This window comes from Haemorhous mexicanus, chromosome 9 (genome assembly GCF_027477595.1).
Source record: "Haemorhous mexicanus isolate bHaeMex1 chromosome 9, bHaeMex1.pri, whole genome shotgun sequence".
NCBI classification, from domain to species: domain Eukaryota; kingdom Metazoa; phylum Chordata; class Aves; order Passeriformes; family Fringillidae; genus Haemorhous; species Haemorhous mexicanus.
In genome coordinates, this window is record NC_082349.1 from 28903002 (window position 1) to 28927354 (window position 24353).

Genomic DNA, 24353 nt, shown 5'->3' on the forward strand with positions numbered 1-24353 from the left:
CTGCGAGCCCCAGGAAGGTCCTGCTGGCCCTCAGCCTTGCATTTCCTTGGGGTGGCTGCAGCCCAGCACCGCAGGGCTGTGCCGTGATTTCGGGAGCGCAGCTGAGGCACGATGTGGTGTGGGATGCGGGGTGGATCTGCAACTCCTCCTGGCTAGGGTTGCTCCCTTCCCTGGCCACAGAGACCCTCCACACGGCCGGAGCGCCTGGAACCAACACTGGTGGAACAGCAAATCACCCCCTCCTTCCCCACGACGCTCCTCCCCTGAACAACTTAACCTCTCCCCCTGCTCCCAATTCTCGATCCATACCGGAGCCGCCGTGCATTGATTGGCGTCTCCGCCGGGCGATTATGCTGCGTGCCCGGAGCGCCGGGAATTCGCAGGGAGCCGAGGCAGCCGAGCACGGGAGCGGGCGCTGAGGAGGAGCGGGGGAACGTGGGCCTGGCTCGGCCCCGGCTGCGGCCGGCGTGAGGCGAGGATGGGCCCGCGGCGGGGGGAAGCTGCCCCGGCACCTTCCGAGAGCCCCCTCAGAGCCATGCCCCGAGCCCGGCTGCGCTCCGGGCAGCTTTGAAGTTTGGAGGAGGCAGTTGTGTCGAGAAAGGCGAGCGATGAACTGAAGATTAAACATGTATGGGAATTATCCTCACTTCATTAAGTTTCCTGCGGGCTTTGGCAGTAAGTATTTTACTTGCGTTTGCGGGCTGTGCCTTCTGGGATGGGGGGAGGAACTGATCCCACGGTGGCGGCACGGGGGGCTGTAAAGGGAATTTAAAAACGTGTTTAACCTAGCTCGGATGTGGCTGTAACCGGCAGTGCCCGTGTGCTTGCGATCGAAGCTGTCCTGTGGTTTTATGTGCTGTGAACTTCTGCACAGCCACACCAGGCTGCCTGAAATTCTGCCGGCTTGGGTCAAACCGCTCCCCTCCGCTTTGAAGTTTAGCGGATCATTTTCGAGATGCGTGTTTGTGTGTGCGGTGGCTTGAATCTCTTCATTTGTAAGAACAGCATCAAACCAAGTAAGCATCTTTCCGATTTCATTTTTATTAACTTTTTGGGGGGGAAAAATTACTTTTGAAACCTGAAACACCTCCCGAGAAAATCTGAAGAGGGCTAATTCCTTGCTTTGTGGGGCTATCTCCTGCCCTTGTGACACAGATCCCACCGTAATCGTGTGGAGCTGTGTCGGATTAGCCAAGGGAGGCTGCCCAGGAGGCTGTGACACCCCTGTGCCCACCGTGGGCGAGCCCTGGCTGCAGGAACCGCGGCTGCCCTCGGGAAATGCACTTTGGGATTACTCTTTATGTTTTATCTGCGGTTATTCCCCTTGCCTTGACACTGGGGGAATGGGTTGAGGAGCTGTAGGTTGGAGTGCTCGGCTGCGAGGGGCTGGGAGCACCCACCTGTGGACTGCTGGAGTGCTGGTGGAGCAAAGTGCATGCGTGTGCAAGGTCTTGGTACCTCTGGAGAGCTCCTTAAGTTGTTCCCAGCCCTTCAAGGTGTGGAAATGCCTCCAGGATTCGCTCTGGAGGCCCCCAGGCTGGGTACATTCTCTGCTGGAGAAGCAGTTTGTGCAGACATCACATTGACATAGGATGCTCCCACTTTGTGTGGGGTTTTTTCCTCCCCTCCCTTTTTCACCAGATGCTCACCTCTGGTAATTTTCCGTCTCCAGAAAAGTCATTGGTATTGCATCAAGTTATCCTCGAGTTTCACAAGCTCTCGACTTCCAAAATACCTTTTTAGGCTGTTTCTGCAGAAAGGGGATGACTCGTTGGGAGAATCTGTTGCTCACTGGTGGTTTTAAGGACCCAGCAAAGACAAGCTGAACTCTCTCCTACTGCTGCAATAACAATGAAACAATGAAAGTGTTATTTGTGTTTAATTTATTTCTATTAAAAATTTGCAACGAACCAAGAGCAAAATGACTGTCAAGCTGATCTTCATAGGAACCAGGCAGAGATCCCTGTAGGGACAAGGGTCACAACACTCAGCAGAGCCTTTGGGAGATTTCTAGGAGAGGAAATTGGTAATAGGAGCAGAGGGATTTCCGTTCCACCAATGAAGGTGAAGGGACTGCTCTCTAACAGTTCAGTATACTGGGAGTTTAACTTCCATTTAAAGTATTAAACTGGGGTTTTAACCTGCTTCCAGCTTGGTGTTAGAAACAGAGGTGTTTTCTGTATGTGAATGCCTGGCAGAGATGCAAAAGCATTGGCCAAGTTTTGTTTGGGATGCTTTAAAACAGTCCCTCTGTCCTGTCTTGTGCTCCCTGGATGGAGTTTACCACTCCTGGTCACGCTCCTCTCAAAGCGAGAGGCCTTCCATGTCCCTGTGGCAGCTTGGTGATGTGGCAGCTCCCTCTCCTTGGGTGAGGGGGATTCTGGCTGGCTGAGAAAGCAGTGCCTGTTTTGGCCAGACAGCTTTGGGCCTGTGTGAGAGGGCAGCCAGGCTTTGGAGGAGGAGAGATGGTGGTGACCACGGGTGGAAGGGATCTTCCACTGCCTCGGGTCCTCACCACGAAGGCCGTGCAGGCAGCCTGCATCTCCATCAGGCCCACCATGTGTTCCTGGTGTTTACTGCTCCCCCAGCCTTGGAAAAGCCATGAAACTCTTCCTGGATGTGAATTAGGGAGAACATCAGGGTGCCAGGGCAGTGTCCACCCTAAGCTGTCAGCTTGTGGCATTCATTGCACGGTGTTGCTGGAGGGCAAAGTTAAGGTGATGCAGGTTCTGCTGTTTTTCTTGAATTCAGATTTCTTTTAGCTTTGAAATTCTGAGCTTCAGTTTCAGCATAATGGCAAAAAAAGGGATCTACTCGCTGTCTTTTTCTTTGCTTTCATGTACCTGTTCTATCTGCTTTACCTTAATTTTATCTGCATTCAGGTTAGAAATAAGGTGCGTGTTTTTGACGGTGTGTGCAACACTCACTTTGATCTTAAACATCTGATTAGCACCACCAAGTTTGTCTGAGAAATACATCCACAACTTGGTCATAAGCACATGATTTGTGATGAGACAAGGACAATCAGACTCCTGGGTGTCACAGATGAGTTTGTAGAATGGCAGGGAAAATGCTCAGATGAGTCACCCTTAGACATCTAAAGCAGGAGATGTGCTGGGCTAAGGCTGGGCTACAGGAGCAAAGAAAGGGCTTAAAAATGTGGTTTTATTCTCCAAAAGGATGCATTTCACCCAAAGCCCAGCTCCCAGGGCAAGGAAAGATGCTGTGCTGGCTGTCCTCTCTCTCTGAGCACTCTCTGGCACTGTTGGTTGGGGACAAGAGCTAACTTGGCTCCTCCACAAAGTCTCTTTTATTGGTACTCATGTAACTTGGCCTGTGGCCACACCACCTCTGGCTGCAATCTTGTCAGCTCTCCCAAGCAAAGCAGGGTTAGGCCAGGTCGTTTAGGGGATAGGGAGAGGAAAACCCACATTGTGCTGGACTGGCTCTGCTGCCTGGCTGGCTGGCACCTTTATCACATGTGGTGGTGCCAGGTTTTGTGATCTGCAGGATGCTTTTTCCCCTGGGTGTCATGGCTTGCTGTGTCCATTCCTATAATTGTGGATATGAGGGTGGAAAAGAGCCCTTTGACCCAGCAAAGGCGTGAGGAAATCCAGTGACTGGGCCACTCCAGTATCTGGGGAAATGAAATTTTAAATTTTGTGAAAAATTTTCTTTTAAAGCAGGAGACTCCTGCCTTCAGTTGCCTGGGGCAACCAGAGTTCCTATAGTCAGTGGGATCCATTCTCCTGGGGACCTGTAGCTTCTCCACAAATTCAAAGACAACTGTAGGAATTTGTGTATGCTTTTTCCTGGTGGCTGCTGGCCAGGTGGGAAATCTGATCAAACAATCATGGAAAAAAACCCTTCAGGCCTCAAATTCAACAACTTTTTCCTTTTTTTTTTTTTTTTTGGAGACGGGGAAATTTATCCAACTCTTATGTGTTACTGTGGTCACCAGGGAGATGTGACACCTTGTTAGGGTGAGTAAATTTGGCTTGCAGTTCTGTTTTAATTACTTGATGTGTAGTTGCTAAAGGAGTCTTTCCCTGGTGCAGCCTCAGCAGCAGATGCTATTTTGAGGTCTTTGCCTGATTGGACTGAAATTGGATGGTGGGTCAATAGCTTAGTAAGTCCAAGGACATTTGGACACAACAGACAGCTTCCTGTGGCCAGGTTTTGAATGGCCCCTGTTTGCAAGGGAGCCACAAGAGCATTACCAGAGAAGAGAGGAAGCAGCTCTTCCCACCACCTGGAGAGCTGAGGGAAACTTTCTGCTGCCCAGTGTAGGTCCCTCTTGGAGAAACCCCTGTTCCCATGGGTGCCACTACAGCTCCTGAGAGTTTTCCTCTTCGTTTTTAGTGTTCAGGGAAGGCTGCATTATTTATTGGCATGGAGTTGAGCAGGAAGATGGAAACACAGAGGTTACTGGACCTTAAAAGCAAGGCAAACCCACTAACCTTTCTGTGGGATATTAGCATGGCAGTTTGTACTGTCTGTGGGAATCTGCTTGGGTGGTTAAAAATATCTTCGGAAAGGGAAGAGTTTTTTGGTTCATCTTCTGTGTATTAAACAAAAACAACTTCTGCAGTCACAGCAGCAGAACTTTGCTTGATTCCAGTTAAGGTGGGTATCCTGCCACCATAACTGCAGCCACTTTCAGGAGTGTTTCTCTCAGGTATTTCCCTTTCAAGGTCGTCCCCAAGGATGAGCTGTTTGGCAGACTGCAGCTCCCACACCCACTCGTGCTCCTCTCCTGAAATCAGCCCTTCTCTGCCTGTCTGTTCCCACTTCTCAGTGCTTTCTGATCTGCAGAGGATGAAGTATCTGCAAAGTCATGTGTCAGGCAGGGCAACTCATACCTTTAAATGTTTGTGAACTTTTTCTCTGAAGCCTTGGGAGCATAACTGTTTTTCATTATTTGATGACTACCAGCTTTTGATTCTCTCTGATATTAAAAAGGAAACTGTGAATGTTGAGAGTGTCATCATCTCTAGGCTTGCCAGGGATCTTCAAGGGCTGTTTTAGGCCTTAGATGAGGCCAGACCCTGGTGTTGAACACAGGTATTTCTCTCAAGGCTTTGCTGGGTGTTAGAACAGAAGGGGCATATGCCAAAACAAACCTGCAGCCTGTGGTGGTTAAACAGACAGTGTGTGCAGTGCTTGGATGTTTCTGGTCTCTGCATTTCAATTCTTCTTTCTGCTCAGGCATAACTGCTGAAGCTGATGTTTGATGCTATTATCTGTGTGAAAATCAAGACAGTTTTCTTGGTTGCAGCCTGATTTCTTCTCGTCCTATTTCCTTCACCAAGATACAGGGGTCGCTTGTGTGCTCTTGCAAAAGAGAAGTCTTTCTTTCCATGCCTTCCTCAGTTTTACTTGTGAAGTGCTTGGAACACAGAGGTGCATCCACAGTGCCTTTATCAAGCTCACCCTGGTTCAGTTTCACTGTGCCAGTCCAGACCTGGCTGTTTAGCATTGGTGTGGTGGACCTGGAGCTTTTGTGCCCTGCAGGTGCATCTGTTGGACACCTCCACATCTGCTGTGATGTAGATGGTGTTCTTCTTCTCCTGATTTATGAGGCTATTCATGCAAGTTTCCTATCCCTGGATTAGGATTTTGATAAAGTGAAGATGAAACACAGTTGGATGTTGAGTATCAAAGCTTTGTGTGTTTGCTCAGCTTCAGTAGCTGGTGGGTGAGGGTAATGCTGTTGCTTATGTCCTCAAGGGTAGTATTTTCAAAATGCAGAGGAGTGAGTGTTTCTTGGGGTCTTTCTTCATTTTTTTTCCTGATGTCAGCAGAGATACTTAAGCTGGCATTGGATATGATCCTTTTTCTGAATGCTGAAGTAACAGTGTGGACACTGCCTGTGTGTGTACTTCAGGTGCTCCCTGACACAAACAATGCTGTAATTTGCAGAGCCACTTTGAAACAGTGAAACACCCTTCACCAAGTTCTTCTTTCTTAAGCTTTGCTCCCTTCAAAGAGAAGGCTGGAGTGTGTGCTTCTGTTTAAGGCAGCTTGTGGAGAGTTGTTGGAGGCACTGGCTTCTCTGGGCAGTGCATGTTTGCAGCAGAGATACTGGAAAATCCACACAATCCTCCTGTCCTCCCTTCCCTTGCTCCTCCAGGAGAGAAATAAATACAAAATTGAGCTGCCCTGAACTTGGATAGGAAACTACCTGTATTTTATTAGCAGTGTGCCCCGTGGCAGGAAGGAATGATGAATCTGACTCCATGTTCTCAGAAGGCTAATTTATTATTTTATGATACTATATTAGATAAAAGAATATGATACTAAACTATACTAAAGACTACAGAAAGCATACTTACACAATGCTTAAAAGATAATAATGAAAATTCGTGACTCTTTCCAGAGTCCCAACACAGCTTGGCCCTGATTGGCCAATAAGTCAAAACAATTCACATGAAACCAATGAAACAATCTCCAAACACATTCCACATGTGAGCACAACACAGGAGAAGCAAATGAGATAAGAATTTATTTCCCTTTTCCTCTGAGGCTTCTCAGCTTCCCAGGAGAAAATCCTGGGCAAAGAGATTTTTCAGAGAATATGACGGTGACGTACCCATCCAGGCATTAATGTGGAGAAGGGAACAGGGCAGAAGGACAAACAGCCCCACTTGTGGGTCAGAAATAAGCCAATGGTGAATGCAGAGTAGGTGGTAAAAAGCAGCAGCAAGCCCCTATGCTCAGTGCAGGCCCCAGCTGGCCTTCCCCAGCTGGTGTGGGGACATGGCCAGCGTGGTTGGTGCCCTGTGCTTGGGGCATCCCTGTCCCTGCTGTCACCTTGCATTACCTGATGGACACTGCAGGCCTGGGTAAATGTCACCTGTGCCCCTTGCAGCGGGGGTGGCTGGCTGGGGCTGGCTGCAGGACTGACTGCTGTCTCCCCAGCCCACCCTGCTCCTGCCCACAGCTGCTTCCTTGCTGCAGAGCAGCTCCTCCCCAGCTGTAGGAGCGACGATGGGTAGGACGGTCGGGACAGACGGAGACCAGAGATCTCTGCAGCCAGGTCGTGGAACTTGTGGGTTATTGCAGAGGGCCTGGGTGCAGGGCCCTGCTGGGAGCTGCCAGCCACAGCTCAGAGCAGGCCTGAGAGAAGTAGAGAGAGAGAAGGCAAGAAGGTGGTAAAGAGGATGAGAGAGTGAGGAAGAGTAAAAGAGAGAGAAGTTCCCGTTGCAATACCATAAATCTTCTTCTGTGCTGAACGTTCTAATTCTCACTAACCAATCTAAGATACAAATCCTATAGCATGTACATACAGCCTGTAAGAATCATTACATTACCATACTGTGTTACATTTTAAACCCTAAAAACTCCTCTTTGGACCCCTCCTGCCAAGCCAGTAGGGTCTGCTCTGACTCTTGGAGCTGCCTGCAAGCAGAGGGTATTGTTTCATCAAAAGGGAATTACCTTCAGCCGGCCATACCATTGTTTTCCAGTTGTTCAGTAACTAAGGTATCTCAGAGCTTGCTTTCATTTCACTCTCGCTTATAGTTTTTATATTCTCAAAATCTTTTGTCAGGCAATTGTATTTATAAGGCTTTCCTGTTTCATCTTCCCCAACACCTAGCCCTGTTCCACTGCCATTTGTCCATCTCCCAAATGATGAGAGAAATAGCTGGAGTAAAGCCATTCCATCCTGGTGAACCCAAGAACTTTCTGGGTTCTGCTGGGAGATGTGGGACACAGATCATCAGTATTTTCTTGCAAGTCATTTAATTTAATTATTTTCTTTCAAAACTTGGCTGTTTGCACAGTCCAAACCTCCCTGGCTTCCTTGAACTGAAACAAGTTTGAGTGTGTTCAGCTGAGCGAATAATTAACCCCAGGGTCAAGGATGCTTTGGCTTGGCTCTTCCTGCACACCTTTCAGCCATGAAAATTGCTCCTCTCCCAAGCTGATAGTCTGCTAACACTCATTTCTTATATCCCTCTCTGAGCACTCTAGCCTGAAAATGAGAAGCTGAGAGGAGGATTTTTCCCAGGTGCAGGAGAATGCTTTTCTGCTCCCCTGGCAGATGACTTAGCAGATTTATCCCAGAAAGGGACTGGAAGTCAAAGTTTTTTGTTGTTTGTGGGCTTTTTGTCTCTGTTGTTGTGCTTTTCTAAATGGGGGCTTTATTCCAATTTCTAACAGATAGCTAAAGTTGTTGTTTGGGAAGTGGAAATTTAGCACTGCTGGATTTGAGCAAGGGGTTTGTGAGAGCCTTGGCAGGACAGTGTAGCCAGGCACTGTAGAAACAAGCATGAAACTTTGGTTTGTGTCATCAGGCCCTGGCAAAGCCTGGCTGTGCTCTCCAGTAGGTATTTTCATTTATCCATCCATCTCCACCAGCAAGCACTCCTTTGTCCATTTACACTTCCTATTCAGTATCTCATTGCTGGGATAACAGAGGTGTAACAGGGTGAACCCCTCCAGGTTTCCTGGCTTTGACCTTTGATCTCATCCTGGCGTCTGGGGGATTCACCTGGGCAGAGCCCTGAAACATTTGTCCCTTGGCAGGGGCATGAGCCTACCATGGGACTTGCACTGACCAGCAGCCTCCTGGTGGTGAAAGCCTTGCTCTGGGTCCTTGTGAAACTTGGAGCCTCTCTAATGGAGAAACTTAGCAGTGACAGCATTTCTGAAAGGTCTGGCATAAAAGCAAACAGTTAACTCTCCTGGGTGTCTCTCCTTATTGGTTTAAATCTTCTGCATGATACTTTCAAAATATGCCCTTTTCTGTGTTAATGGAAAAGGATGAAGAATGATTCTTCTGCTCAGCTGTCCTGGTGTGATAGATCTTTGCCCAGTATCCCCTGCAATGACTTATTTTCCAAGCTGAGGAATCCTCAAAGGCAATGTTGTTTACCGAGTTATTGAAAGAGGCGTAAAAGCAAATTCTTTCTAGGTCTGTGCTGCACAGACCTATAAAGAATCCTGCACAGGAGGACTGGGTGTTGTGGTACCACAGGTGATGAAAAATGCATTTGCTTTTCTCTGAAGCTGATAATGGCCCAAGTCAGGATGGTCGTTTTAAGCCCCAAGAAACATCTGAGGTGCCTGTGTGAGCTGAGTGCATGCTTAGGTAAGGGGGGGTCCAGGCAAACAGCACAGCTTCTGCCCAGTGCTAACGCACTCTCTCCCTGGGATGAAGGACTGGAGCACTTGGAATCCATTCCAAGGCAGAGATTTTGCTGTCTGCTGGCAGAAGTCAGGCTGTGTGTCTCCCTGATGGTGGCAGGGGGATGTGGGGTGACTCTGTGGCGGCAGGCAGAACCCTGTTCCTGCCTCCAGAGCGCCTCGCTGCCTCTGAGGCTTCTGCTGTTGTCATTGAGCTGGCTTCCTCCTGCTGCACATCGCTTTCCCACCGGGAGAATTGATCCAAAAAGCCAAAGCAAGAATTGACAAAGACCTTTTCTCCCCCTCCCTCAGCAGAATTAAGTCTGAAGCGGGTTGATAACGGCGGATGGAGTCCTCCTTGACTCTGACAAATGTCTTTAATGTTATTCAGCAAGCTGACCTTTTCCCGTCTTTATTGTGCATCTTCCCTTTGAATCAGATTTGATTGTTACTTCAGGTAGAATAACAAACACTGTCACGTAAATAACTTTGCAGTAATGGTAAAAGGAGGGAAAAAACCACAAACAAACAAAACACCCAAGCGTTGCCTTACTTGCAAATGCAACGGGAGAATGTCTCCTCTGTGCCAGCCATGAAAAAGCAGCTGTGTGACCTTCCCACACAACATCTTTGCCTTGCTACTCCAGGGAATCATCTCCTGTGTTGAAAAACCAACAGAGAAATAATGGTTCACAGAAATGTTAATGACAGCTAATGCTAACTAGGGCTGGTAAATTCTAAGGGAGGGAGAAAAGGTCATGGAAATCCTTAAAATGCACCTAGATGCATGACCCATTGGGACTAGTGGGCATTTGATGCCTAGATGCCCTCTGAATATTTGAGACTGGTCTTACAGAAGACAGTATTTAGGCCTTGGCTGAGCTGTTCAGCCTCAGAGTCTGCCCTGAAGTGGCAATGATCAGGGTTGTGTTGCTTTTTACACCACCTCTTCCTCAGCAGGGTTCAGGGGCAGACTGATCTTGTCTTGTGGCTGCTGTGAGGCTGAGCTTGGGGATGTGCACTGCAGCTTGTCAGTGTAGAGGGAGAAAACCCCCTGTCCTTGTAGCTGTGAGAGTGCCCTGGGACATGTGTGTGGCCAAAATCTCAGCTCTGATTTGTACAAATGAGGAAAAAATAAAGGACAAATTGTTTTGGGGCTGCCTTGTCCTGAAACTTGCATTGCATGCATGTCATGAGCCATTCCTGGGTTGCTCCAGCTGCTGTGGAAGATGCTGGCACCCAGCTTTGGGAGTGAACGTGTGAAAAGGCACAGTGGATACACAGTGGGTGGGGAGAGGGAAAGCTGAGCCATGGGAGCACAAGGCCAGAGGCACCTCAAGGAGCAGAGGTGCTTCATCATAAGACTTGTGGAACATTCAGAGTTTCCAGGCTGGCTGGTGAGGATGTCAGGGTTTCAGAAGTGTGCTGTCCCTAGAGCTGGCTTGGACAAAAGAAATGGGACCTCAGGGAAGAGTTCAGAGAAAACTGAAAAGCAGCCTGAGGCAGGCAGTGGTGCCTTCCTCCAAGTCTGCTGAGGCACCAAAGTGGAAAAGGAATATTTTGTTATTAAACATAATCTCCACAATACGTTTTGTTGCTGTATATTGTGGATTCTTTAATTTCTTTCTTCTGCCAAGGCTGGGATTAATTAATTAATTAACTAATTACCCGTGACTCGCAATGCGGTCTTTTTAATTAAAAAAAAAAATATATATATATATATATAAAATATAATATAATATATATATTACAACATATATTATATATATGTTATTATATTTATATATAATACAATACTGCTCAAATTCATGAAGAAGAAGGTGAAGAAGGACTAGTTTTCGCTCTAAAACTTCTATCTTGTTTTATATATTCTATATAAAAATATATATAAATTCTGTAGATATATTCTGTATTCTAAAACTTTAAACCCTAGGTTTTCTACTATGTGATATTACACACTCATAACCTTAGTTTTATCATTTAATTTTGGAGGTCTTCTCTATGGTTTCAGGTTAAATGTAGTGTTCTCTTGGGGGGTCAGCACAGTAAGTCTCAAATTCTCAGTACCCAGCATTCCAACAGTATACAACTCACTTTCCTGTACTATAACCAACATTTTTTTCTTTTCCCTTTACAGCATGCTTTGCTGCTTGGTTTTGAGGCTGGGCTGGCATTTTAAGCTGACACAACCTGTGGTATTTTCGGGGTCCCCCGTGGCAGGAAGGAAATGATGAATCTGACTCCATGTTCTTAGAAGGCTAATTTAATTTTTTATGGCATTATATTATATTAAAGAATGCTATACTAAAACTATACTAAAGAATAGAGAAAGGATACTTACAGAAGGCTTGAAGATAATAATGAAAATCTGGTGACCTCTTCCAGAGTCCCGACACAGCTGGACCGTGATTGGTCATTAAGTAGAAAAAATTTACATAAAACCAATGAAACAACCACCTGTTGGTAAACAATCTCCAACCCCATTCCAAAGCAGCAAAACACAGGAGAAGCAATCAGATAATTATTGTTTTCCTTTTTTTTTTTTTGAGCATCTCGGCTTCCCAGGAGAAGAAATCCTGGCAAAGGGATTCTTCCAGAAAATATGACTGTGACAACAACCGAGGCTGGGCATCTGGTGGCTGTTACACTCCATCTCTCCTCTTCTCCCTGCAGATTCCCCGGTGCACGGCAGCTCCACGTCCGTGAGCCTGTCCTCGGGGCTCTCCACGGGGAGCCCGGTGGTGGAGGGGCCCCCCAGCTTCCTGGAGCCCCCCGGGAGCGCCGCGCGGGCGCTGCCGTCGCCCATGAGCGCCCTGGGCTCGCCCTACAGGGTCATCGCCTCCTCCCTGGGCTCACACCCCGTCGCTCTGTCCTCGGCCCCCGGCGTGAATTTCGTGGCACACGCCAGCCCACAGGTGGGGATGGGATGCTTTCTTCGCTACAATTTGGTGTTCAGGATGGGTGAAGTCCCAAAAGTTGAGGGAGAGGGTTGGCTGGTGGGGAGTGCGGCCCCTCGGGGAGCTCAGCTGGAAAGAATATTTTCTAGCACATGAGTCTGCATTAATCAGCCTTGCACAGACACACAGAGCACACCAGTTTTAAATACCTTACAGGATTCTCGGGTTTCTGTGGTTTAAATGGCTCCTGAGGTATTAGAAAGTCTTTTTTTCCCAGCCCCATGATCGAAGAAGTAGAGATTCGTGGGTTCTGCTTCTCAAGGTTGTTTATTTTCTCTTATCTGTTACACTCTTTCTCTGCCCTGCTGAGATCTGTCCAGCAGGTCGGGTTGTGGCACAGTCCCTGCCCTTGGGGCGGTGTTAACTTTTTATACTAAGAACTACATGTACTTTATTTACAATAATTTTCCAATACCTATCACCTATGTTAGACAGTCTGTCTCTATTCTAAACCAATCCAAAAGTGTCACCATCACAGCAGAAGATGGAGGACAAGAAAAAGAAGAAGGAGAGGACATGCCCAGATTCCTCCATCTTGCCTCTTGAACCCCCATTCCAAATCCCCAAAATTCTACTTTTTCACCCTGTGACAAATTCACTATCACTCTACTCAAACCCTTGTGCCTTGTAACTCTTCACACAAAGTTGGAAATTGTTTCCATGGGCTAACATCAAAGGCACAGGTGTCTTTGACTCCATGCCAAGGTCTCTGAGCCCCCTGCCAGGGTCTTGAATCATCCAGGGAAGCCAGAGGAATGTCCTGGGTCCTGACACAGGATGAGGGAAGAGAGCTAATTTCCAGCTTTGTTCTTGCTGTGGGTGCAGTCCAGCTCCCCTCTGCTGCAGTGTATAATTACTGTACATGGAAACAGACAGGATAGCCAGGGGCTGCAGCATGTGAAACATTGCCCTTCCTCCTGCAAAAGCATATCTGCTTCGTTTGGTTATCTGGAAAGGAGACAGACTTTCTAGGGAGAGACAAATGTTAATGCTAAATGCCAGCCACCTACTGTGTTGCATATCAACTTGGCCTGAAGCAAAATGAAGCACTCCCATCCTTGCTGCCGATGCTCATGTGGGTGCTGAGGTTTCCCTTCCAGACAGGTCTTAGGGCTGGTGCCTCCCCAGAGCCATGGGAGGGCTGGGAGCCTCCCAGGGTGGCTCTGTGGGATGGAGACATGCTGCTCCAAAAGCCTGGCACTGTCTCCTGCATTTCTGGTGGCACTGTGGCATCTCAACAGAGAGCTGAAATGTTCTGGGCATCCAGATCTAAGTGAAAATTCTGCCTCTCAGGAGCAAGATTTTGAGTTTCATTAGTGGGACCTGAAGGTGGGAAGTGCTCAGAAGCCTCGTGGCTCCTCCTGATGAAAAAGCAAGGAGATGGTCCTCAAGCCCTCTCTGCCCCATACCATGCTGCTACTCGTTGGAATGCCTGAAGCTCTTCTTAGTGCTTGGAAAGCTGGGAAAGGATGGGATGGGAAGGCCTCTGAAGAGCTCTGAAAGTGAATAAAGTTTGGCTTACCTTTCCCCAGCATCCTCAACTCCTGTGTGGGCCCCAGCTGTCAGCAGTGGGAATGCTGGAGGATTCCTCTTCCCCTTGCAGCACCCAGCTGTTCCCCATAGATCTGACAGTGTTTGTGCCCATGACATCAAGGACAGGAAATTGTGGCAGCACTGGCTGGTTGGAAGCCTTTCCTTTGGGACTGGGGGTGCTCTGGGAAGTGGTTTCCCCAGCCTGGGCGCTGTGCCAAGTTCCCAGATCCGAGGAGAGGGTTCCATTTGTGTTTTCTCTAATGCAAGGAGACAGCTGGGCCCTGGGGATTCAGCAGGGAGGCAGCTAATGGATTTGGGTTCAAGCAGTTGTCCCAGATATCATCCATGATTGCACTTCACCTGCAAGAGTCAAGCTCTAAGGACACTGATGGCTAAAACTGCCCTGTGTGTCCCCCTTCCCTGTACACTCTCTCCTTTTTATTGTTTCAAAGTGCATGCAGGGAGGAAGAAAAGGTGGTACCCGAGTTCTGAGTAACATTTCAAACCATAAAAAGTTCCTCCTGGCTCAGCATTTTGCTGATGGACACCTGTGGGGAGGAGGGGGTTTATTTCTCCTTTCCTTGGCCTGGATTTTGAAGCATGAGGATTTACAGTTGCCTGGTTTGAGCCTCTGCTGAGGAGATCAAACCTCTGTTTCTCTGGGCAATTTTTCCCAATACACTTATGTGTCCTAGTGGAGCAAAACAACTTGGCTCCTGATTTTTGCTGGATAATTTTTACTTTCCATCTTATTAAACCTTTGAAGCTTGGAAAATGAAGGGATAGTGGTGAGGGAAGATAAGAACAGACTTCACCTTTTTATTTTTCTAATGACAGGTCCAAAAATTCAAGTGGAATGAACCATTGTTCTTTACCGAAATTTACTGTGGAAATTACCACTTTTTTTGTGGGAAATGTACAATTTCTTGGAGCAAATGGAGAACAAGCAAGATGAATGAAATGTGGTGTTAAATGTTACAGAGATTGGAATGAAGGCTCGAGCTGGGTCTTCATCCAAACCCTTGTTTTCTATTCCTGCTTCTGCCTTCTTTGAGCTGATAAATTGGCACGACTGTTCCAAACAAACCCAGGGATGGAACAACCATCCCCAGCCCTCATCCCACAGCAGTGGGGAAGGTGATTTGGTGGTGGATGGTGGGCTTGGAGAGAGATTGTTCTGCCCAGACTGCTTTTGACAAGACGTGCTCAGTGGCCCTTAACCCTCCCCGCCCAGCCTGACGTAGCTCCAAAGCAAACAGCAATAAAAGGAAGCCCTGAGCAACGTCAGGCTTTGGTCTCTAATCAATGTGGGTTTGTAACCTTTAACTTCAGCAGCCAGGAGCAGCTCCTGGGGATCTCAGCTGGGGGCTCTGCATTGTTTGCCTGTATCTCACAGCTGCTGATTTTTAGATGCTCAGCGAAATCCCTTCTTTTTTCTTTTTTCTTTTTTTTTTTTAATAATCTAGTAACACCAAATCTGCCACCTGTGATAGTGTTTGGGAACCTAAGTTCCAGAGAGTCACCAAATGGTCATGAACTCATGTGTATGTGCAGATACTGTGAGTCAGGGAAGCTAACCCACTAATTTTTATTTATTTTTTCTTTTCTTAAACACCATTACAGCTTCCCTAGCCATGCAGCAGTGCAGGTTTGATTGTAACAAATCACCTGTCTGCAAAGCTCTGCTTTACTAAGCTGTTAGTGCTTGTGGCTGCCAGCAGCCAGCAATCAGCATCCTCTAATGAAGCAGCCAGGATCCCACCAACCTCATGGCTTGGAGGCTGTAACTGAGCAGCTGAGGTTAGTGCCTGTCCTTTTCCAGCTCTGCTCAGTCCTGGCTTTGGTTACAATATCAGGCAGTGTCTGCTTAGTGCCTGCTTAAACCCCTCCTGCTGGATTCAGCAGAGGATGTCTGTCTGCCCAGAGCAGCCCCATGGTGATAAGCTTGGGGTACAAGCCTGGCAGGAGCAGCAAGGGAAGAGTCAACTCCATTTGGGGGTGGTTTCACTGAGATGTGGGTCTCTCCCCTCTAACCTGTCTTGTGGTTTGTGCAGCTCAATGTCCTGAACAATGTCAGCAGCTCGGAGGATGTCAAGCCCTTGCCGGGTCTCCCAGGGATGGGGAACATGAATTATCCATCCACAAGTCCGGGATCCCTAGCCAAACACATCTGTGCCATCTGTGGGGACAGGTCCTCAGGTAGGAGGCTTTCTCTCTCGGGGAAGGCTTTGTGCCTTGAGAAGCCTGGTGCTTCTCTCCTGGTGCTCTTGTGCAGCACTGAACAGGGTTGGAGGCTTGCTGGGGCCACACTGGCATGGTAAGGTCATGGCTGGGTCTGGCTGGCTGTATTGCAGATTAGTGCCCAAAAGTGAGAAAACTGAATGCTGTACTCTTCTCCCTCGTGTGTGTAACCTCATTTTATCTTCTGTCCCTGTTTACCAAAGGTAAATCTACCAAAATCTTTGTGTTCCCATCTCCTGTGCTTTGTGTCAGCTGGGCTCTGGCTGTGTCTGGGTTTTCTCTGGTACCCCAGTGAGCCTTGCAAGCCCTCTCCATATCAGTACACCCCGTTTGCTGCCTGTGGCTGTTCTGCAGCTAAGATGCTTCACATCACTCCACTGGCATGCAGCCCCTCCTTATCACAGGAAAACAGTGGTCCTGGGGTTTGACTAAGTCAAACTGCTGCTAAGACTCACTGAAGCCAGTTCAGGCCTGCCAACCCCTGCAGTTTTTTTGCCTTTGGATTTGATTTGAGCTCTTCCACATTCAAATCAGGGAAGGAGGGGCAAATCAGGGAAGGAAGGGCAAATACCTGCCTGCCCAGCGATTCCCTTGCCTCCCTAGGGAAGCACTATGGGGTGTACAGCTGTGAGGGCTGCAAAGGCTTCTTCAAGAGGACGATCAGGAAGGATCTGATCTACACCTGCCGGGATAACAAGGACTGCCTGATCGACAAGCGCCAGCGCAACCGCTGCCAGTACTGCCGCTATCAGAAGTGCCTCGCCATGGGGATGAAGAGGGAAGGTAGGGCTGCTGGGAGCAGTGGGATTGGAGAAATTTTCCTTCATTCATTAGGATAAATCAGGCTCTTGGTGACCCTCCCAGGCTGAGGGCATCAGGGTGTTTCGGACTTCATTACGTAAAAAGGAAATGAGAATCGTGGTTTAGGTTGGAAAGGAGTTTTAAGATCAAGTGGAACCATTGGCCCAGCAATGCAGATTCCACCGCTGAACCCTGTCCCTAAGTGCCACATCTACCTGTCCTTTAAATGCCTCTGGGATGGTGACTCAGCCACCTCCCTGAGCAGCCTGTTCCCGTGTTGGACAGGGTGCAAAAAATGCTTCCTCTCTGAAGACTTTATTCCTAATAAGGGCTAATAAGGGAAGAGACTGATGGGCAAGCTGTTACAGTGTATTTTTCTTCTCACCTAATCATACACAACTGGTGAATATTGAAGCTTTTAACTGATTTTGACCCAACCTTGCCTCTAGTTAGTGACTCTTAATGGCTTGGACCCCTTGGAAACCTGTAAACCTCTGCTGAGGACAGCACCCAGCAGTGAGGGGTTCTGCAGCATTCTTGTCTCCTTTGTGAAGAGCAGCTTCCTTTTTTTGTTTTTGATTTGCTGACTTCATTTGTCACCACCTAATTCTTGTACTGGAGGATAAGGGTGAATGATTTATTTCTATCTCTCATTTTATAGTTCTCTGTCATTTCCCCTCTGTAATTTCCACTCACCTGCTGAGCTGGATTGTCTCCCAAATTATCCTAACAGATGCAAGGTCAGGGAGTGACAACCAACACAGCATTTAAACTCATTTTTTCTAAGATAAAGTAACAGAGCTGCCCAGGGAAGCAGCTGTAACTCTGGGCATGAGCTGATCCTCATCCTGCAGCATCACCAAAGCTGTGCTGCCTCAAGCTCACAGGGCAGCAGGGGACTTCACAATGCCAGGCTGGAATCAAAAACTTAATCCCAGGTATAGCACCCTCATCCAGCCAGGTGCAAAGTGGTTCAGAGGACCACGGTGTTAGCACAACTTCCTTTTGCAGAGAGTGAAAATTTAAACCCCAGGATCCTGGTGGATCCTATGGGAGTTTGGCTACAGCAATCACAGGCTTTTTTTGGGAGCTGCAGAAACTGGGGACACAGAATGCAGCTTGAGTTCAGGGGCTGAGTGATGTGACTGGTATTTCCTTGCCATGTTCTTTCTTTCAGTAAGATTTTGGTGACTTCAGAAACACCTGCATGGCTTTCTCTGTCCATTACTCTAAAGAGCACAAATATTCCCCCCCAGCTAGCTGGCTTATATTGTGTCCTGTGTTGCCCTTCCTCACAAGCACCAGGCTGGATGCCCCACTGATCCATCTCCTTGGGAGCTGCCATTTCACCCCACCAGTGAACTGAACAAATACAATGCCTGCTGGTCACTTCTTAAGCGGGATTGTTGTATTTCCCTTTGGGATTTCTCAAAAAAAAAAAAAAAAAAAAAAAAGTGTACCAGGTCTTTTGTTGCACACAAGATACAGCAGCCCTGGGAGTTAAAAACTGAGCTTTGGAGAGAATTTCATGATTCTGTGCCTTCTCTGGAAAACATATAGAGAGGGGAGAAGGGAGTGAAGGTGTTGGGGTACTGATGTAGAAGGAACTTTCTAGTGGGGAGGATCAGGAAGAGAGGTGGTGGAGGGAGAGGTCATGCCAGGGCTGGGCCAGACAGGGTAGTATTTTACTTAGGAATGAAACAAGCAGCAGGTGTGAATCCAGCTGGGGGTTTGGGACTGTCTGGTCCTGCTGCTGGATGCTCTGGCTGCTGTAGAATTGTTGAAAGCATACTGGGACTGGTGGAAGCACGCTGAGAGCACAAAAAGCCTGTCTGTGAGTGCTGGGTCCCTCCTGCCTCCTCCAGCACACAGTGACAGCCAAGTCCAGGCTGCCACCTGGAGGCATCAACTCTTCTTGCCTCTGTTCTGGAGCTTCATACTTTGGAAATCACAATCTTTGGTCAAATTTGGAGGCTACTGGTCTGCAGCAACCTCAGAGTTCTTGGTGTGGGAGCAGCCATTTTAATGGGTGAACATCTGAAATAACCATTTATTGTAAAATGCAGGTCCACCGACAAGGGGACAGAATGATGAATCTGACTCCATGTTCTCAGAAGGCTAATTTATTACTTTATTATACTATATTAATAAAGAATACTATACTATACTAAAGAACACTGAAAGGATACTTACTGAATGCTAAAAAGATAATAATGAAAACTCGTGACTCATCCAGAGTCCCGACACAGCTTGGCCCTGATTGGCCAAAGAGTGAAAACAACTCACAGCAGAATCCTGTGAAACAATCACCTGTGTGTAAACAATTTCCAAACACATTCCACATGAGCACAGCACAGGAGAAGCAAATGAGATAAGATTTGTTTGCCTTTTCTCTGAGGCCTCTCTTGCTGCCTCTCAGCTTCCCAGGAGAAAAACCCTGGGCGAAGGAATTTTTTCAGAGAATGTGAATGCCACCCCCATTTATTTTCTGTTGTGGCCTGCTTGAGGGGGTTTCCATCCCACTTGTGGGGACCCCCTGTGAGCAGGTGAGCGTTGCTGTGGCTGTAGAGAGCCGTGTTTGTGTCCCACAGCTGTGCAGGAGGAGAGGCAGAGGAGCAGGGAGCGCAGTGAGACCGAGGCAGAGTCCACGAGCAGTGGCAGTGAGGACATGCCTGTGGAGAGGATCCTGGAAGCTGAGCTGGCAGTGGAGCCCAAAACAGAGGCCTACAGTGACATGGGCACAGAGAGCTCGGTAAGAGCCCCTGGCAGCACCTGCAGCCAGAGATTTGAGCAGACAAGCACTGTGTGAACAACAAGCATTGTACAAGGGGGTTTTGCTCCACACACCTAAAAATCACCAACAGTTTCTGTTTTGGAGATACTCTGAATGGCAACTATATGTTATTTTCCAAGCATTTTTTTCCCCAGTCTCTCTTCGTTTCAGTGAGGAATCTCCTCATTGAAATAGATGCTGGAGAGCCTGAGCCCTGTGCTGGCTTTCACACGAGCATAGCCCTGAACACTTCTTGTCTGCCCCCGTGACCAAGGCTGGGGTAGAGCTGAACACAGCAGGTTTACTGCTGTGGTTTTACTGGGTTGGATGAAACTGGTGCTTGTGCCTGTCCAGGGGCTGCTCCCTGGCTTTTAGATATGCCCTGGGGAGCAGGACTGCAGCTGACCCTGAGGGACTTGCTTTGCAAAGGGTTACAAGCAAACAGAAAAGTCTAGCAAACAGCTTGATGCCTTAGGATTTTAGCCTTTATATTTTTCAAATCCTGAGCTGCTTTAATGTATAATTCTAAATTCTATATAGAGTGTTAGCTACTATCTTCACATTTTGGTCAGACAAAACAATCCCTCTGGGCCTGAAACTCAAGGACACCCTCACAGCCTCAGGCCCCAAAAAGGATAAACAAAAGTGAGTTGGGGGAGAGAAAACTGGGGGAATATGACTTCATTACCTGAAGCTGTAATTGGAGGATTAACCCCCGATATGTAAATGGACCAAAATTTATAACTGTATGAAAAACTCATGACCATTGTCCATCCTGGCTGTAGCCTCTGGGAGGCTTCTGGCTGCCCAAGATGTGCCTGTTGAACACCTTCAATAAATTCCTGTTTTTATCCTCTTAATCTGGTCTAGCCTCTGTTCCAGGTGGCCACTCCAAGGCATCAAGCTGACTTGGCTGGCTGCAGAGGGGACAGTGGTAACAAATACCTTCTCTTCCCAACAGCACCCACCTGAGATTATTGTTAGTTTGGGTGTTGTACTTGTGGCATTGAGTGTCATTAATTCAATTGTGATTATCAAAGACTTTCCATTGATGAATTCTCCTCTTTTCCTCTGCTCTTTTCCTTTTGATACCCCTCTCTGTTAGACAAATGACCCTGTCACCAACATCTGCCACGCTGCTGACAAGCAGCTCTTCACACTGGTGGAGTGGGCCAAGCGCATCCCCCACTTCTCCGACCTGACGCTGGAAGACCAAGTCATTCTCCTCCGGGCAGGTAGTGTCCCCCACCTGTGGCTGTCCCTGCTGCTCCTGTCCCTTCTCTGGGCTGTGTGAGAGACAGCCAGACTGGGTGGTGAATGTGCAATCCTGAGCCAATCCATTCCATGTCTCATTCTGAGAAACAATGAGAGGTTGGCAGAGGCTGTGGATGGGGCAGTAGAATCTGTTGTTTGTAAAGAGATTGCAGTTGCTAGGAATATGTTTTTTAGGAAGAAAACCCAGAATATTTTCCCCCTTTTCTTTTTTGTAATTTTAATTGTTTTCCCTTTGAGCCAGTTTCTGCTCCTTGCTTGCTCCTAGTCAGGATCATCAAGTCATAAGATATCCTGAGGGGAAAGGAACCTGCAAGAATCATCAAAGTCCAATTCCTGGCCCTGCCCAGAACAACCCCAAGAATCACACCATGTGCCTGAGAGCATTTTCCAAATATTTCCAAGGGATTGCCCACCCCTTGCAAGGGGTGCAGCTGGTACCTGGGGTGCCAACTCTCCCCTGAGTTTAGTCCAAAGCCATCAGGGAGAAACCAGCTCTGCTGCTCCATGTGGGACTGCTTTTTGGCAGGACTGCCTGACGTGTCCTGCCCTCCTGTGCTTGCAGGCTGGAATGAGCTGCTCATTGCCTCTTTCTCCCATCGCTCTGTGTCAGTCCAGGATGGGATCCTGCTGGCCACGGGTCTGCACGTGCACCGCAGCAGTGCCCACAGCGCTGGCGTGGGCTCCATCTTTGACAGGTAGGTGGCTGCCATCCCCCAGCAGGGCTGGCCAGGCTAGCTCTGCCTTCCCCTCTGAATGGGAAACATGTCCTTAAGGGGAACTGGAGCAAACTCTTCATGGCTTGGGGCAGAAGTAGCTTGGAATGAGCAGGGGATGTTTGACTGACTGTTTAAAAAAACAAGAATGAAAGGTGAAAGCACAGTGGGAAGGGATTTGCAGCTGCAGAAGCAGATGTTGGGTTGGGTGTGGAGGGGGAGGAATGTTCCTGTCTCAAGAGTTTGCTGTAGCTGTATCTAGGCCTAATACTGCTCCCCAAGAGCTTTAGATGGCAAAGCCTTAAACCCCAACTTGCTTGTGTAACAAGTGCATGTATATTGTCCCTGTCATGCCTGCTCCCTGCCTGGCAGGACACTGCCTCACCACTCCTTACCTGGCACATGTAAGGACAGAGCCCGTGTTTTGCACCACACAGTAAAAAGTGGAGAAAACCCATGTGGTTTTCCTTGAGTGAGTGCAAATTGGGAGTGCTGTGTGCTGAACAAAGTGAGAACAGGAGCAGGTTTGATGCTCAGGATGTTGCTGATGCACTTGTAGAACAGCAGTGTGGGGCATGGCTGTGCCTCAAAGATGCCTCTCTTCCTGCAGAGAAGAATTGAGGGTATTCCTAGTGCCTATTTTCAGTGGAGAAATTGGTCTCTGACTGTCTGCTCACCCATATCCCCCACATGCAGGGTTTTGACAGAGCTGGTGTCCAAAATGAAGGACATGCAGATGGATAAGTCGGAGCTGGGGTGCCTGCGAGCCATTGTCCTGTTTAACCCAGGTAAGCCCAAGGTTAGGGACAGTCCCAGGTGACAAGCACTCCCTCAGGGCCACAGCAGGTCACTGTGACAGTGAGCAGCAGGGCTGCAGACAGATTTCATGCTTTGGGTTGGAAGGTTCCTCGAGGACCACATCATTCCACCCCTCCCCTCTGCAATGGGCAGGGACAGCTCCCAGCAGACCAAGATTTGTCCTAGTCCTCTCCTGCCTGTGCAGACAGTGCAAAGACTCCCTCTGCAGAGACCCTTTCCCCACCTGGATTTCTTGCCTTGACCAGATGCCAAGGGTTTGTCCAGCCCCTCAGAAGTGGAATCTCTGCGGGAGAAGGTCTATGCCACGCTGGAAGCCTACACCAAGCAGAAGTACCCCGAGCAGCCAGGACGGTGAGTGCCCCCAGCAAGGCAGCGTGATGCCCATCCTGCAGAGAGGAGCCTGGCTGTGCTGGCTCTGCCTGAGCCACAGTGCCCAAATCCCTAGCCTTGAGGGTGCCGTGGAGATGGAATTCTGTTGCTTTCCAATCCAATCCTACCCTCTGCTGGCCGAGCTCTTGAAGCGCCGGCAGCTGCGTCGGTGCCTGCGGAATCTTCTGCTGGTTTTGGCTCTGGCTGTCACCACAGATCCTGCAAGTGGGCTCTGGCTGTCACCACAGACACTGCAAGTGGGCTCTGGGCAGGGGGAACAGGGAACAGGCTGCCAGCTGCATCCCCTTCCAGCTGTGCCTCCAAACCAGAGGCAGTGACTGGCAGCTGAGGGGCTGCACACCCTCTGGGAGCCTGGGGAGTTTTTGAAGACAGATTTAAATGGTACTGTGGAGATGTAGGTCATGTTAAGATGTTCAAATCTGGACGTGTCTTCTTTTTTGTTTGCTTTCTTTTTAAGTTTTTGGCATTTTTAAAAATGCCAAATTCTATTATGGAAAGGTACATATTCCCACCACACGAGGCAACAAATGCTTATATTGAAAGCTTAAGGGAATCTAAGTCTGAGAATGCCCCAAAAGCATTTTCGTGGGAGAATCTGGGCTGGTGCAGGCTTGGAAATAGCTGGGAGAGGGCAGCCAGTGCCTCCCTTGTGCCTCTGACTCTGGTCTTTCCCAGGTTTGCCAAGCTCCTCCTGCGCCTGCCAGCACTGCGCTCCATTGGGCTGAAGTGCCTGGAGCACCTCTTCTTCTTCAAGCTGATTGGAGACACCCCCATCGACACCTTTCTCATGGAGATGCTGGAGACACCCCTGCAGGTCACTTGAGGGTCAGTCTAGCCAAAGCCTGGCCCCTCTGTGCCCTGCACAGCCTCCTGCCCCTGTGCTCTGGGCCTGTGAGAGCTCCAGAGATGTCCTTGGCCCTCCGCTCCTCCTCGGTGGGATTGTCGTGGTTTTGTACAGCTGTAAATCACCCCCTCGAGCCCTCCCTGGCCTGTCTGGGATGGGGGGGTCACAGATCCTCTACCCAGCTAACCACCCCCCTGTCCCCCTGTACAGATAATTGCTTTAAATTATTTTTTCATTCTCAATAAAAGTCAACAAAACAAATAAAATAATGAGTGAGGCACTGATTGGAGTTGGAAGAGCAGTGTCCTCTTTTGCTGTGGTCACAGGTCCAGCTTGGGGTGGGGCTGAGGGTTCCTCCTGAGACTCTTGGATAGCCCAAATCAGGGCAGAAATGTCACTTGGGATATCTCTGCTTGTGCTGGTGGACACAGTCCTCTGGCTGAGAGAAGACACAGGTATTGCTCCTTCTTGTTTCTGCTAAGGAAAAGCCAAGAGAAACTTGCTGCTGTGATCAAAACATTTCATTCCACCATCTTGGACTCTTCAAATTCTTTGAAGTTCTAAAGTAATATTTAAAGCAAGTTTTTAATGTGTGAGAGGGTGCTTGTCTGATTTTGGTTGGTTGGTTGGTTGGTTAATTTGGTGTTTTCTTTTTCTTTTCTGAGCTAGTCTAGCCACTTACAGAAGAACCAAAGTGTTTCATTTTGGTCCAGGTGGAGCATTTTGAAGTGAAGCAAACCTTGTGTGCTCATGGATAACTTTCCATTTTCCTGATTTTCCTGAAGCTTCAGGTGTCCCATTCTTCTTTTTTTTCCCCTCCATATTTCTGCTCTGGAAACAACTTCACAAACCCCAACATTTATAATCTCCCACTT

General features: G+C 48.4%; 1 protein-coding gene across 1 annotated transcript; it reads left to right on the forward strand.

The window, feature by feature from the left end:
• The first annotated feature begins 277 nt into the window (after positions 1–277).
• RXRG (retinoid X receptor gamma) lies at positions 278–23747 on the forward strand. Its single transcript, XM_059854717.1, has 10 exons — positions 278–675; positions 11806–12047; positions 15677–15821; positions 16467–16646; positions 19256–19416; positions 20543–20672; positions 21275–21407; positions 22122–22213; positions 22490–22595; positions 23310–23747. Exons 1-10 carry the CDS (start codon positions 627–629, stop codon positions 23455–23457), a joined length of 1386 nt encoding a protein of 461 aa, XP_059710700.1. The 5' UTR covers positions 278–626; the 3' UTR covers positions 23458–23747.
• Positions 23748–24353: the final 606 nt, after the last annotated feature.

Excerpts from the sequence above, each read along its gene's own strand:
- RXRG (XM_059854717.1), top strand. The coding sequence starts at position 627 with ATGTATGGGAATTATCCTCACTTCATTAAGTTTCCTGCGGGCTTTGGC. Across the intron at positions 19,417-20,542 it reads ACATGGGCACAGAGAGCTCG|ACAAATGACCCTGTCACCAA; the intron begins GTAAGAGCCCCT and ends CCTCTCTGTTAG. Across the intron at positions 21,408-22,121 it reads GTGGGCTCCATCTTTGACAG|GGTTTTGACAGAGCTGGTGT; the intron begins GTAGGTGGCTGC and ends CCCCACATGCAG.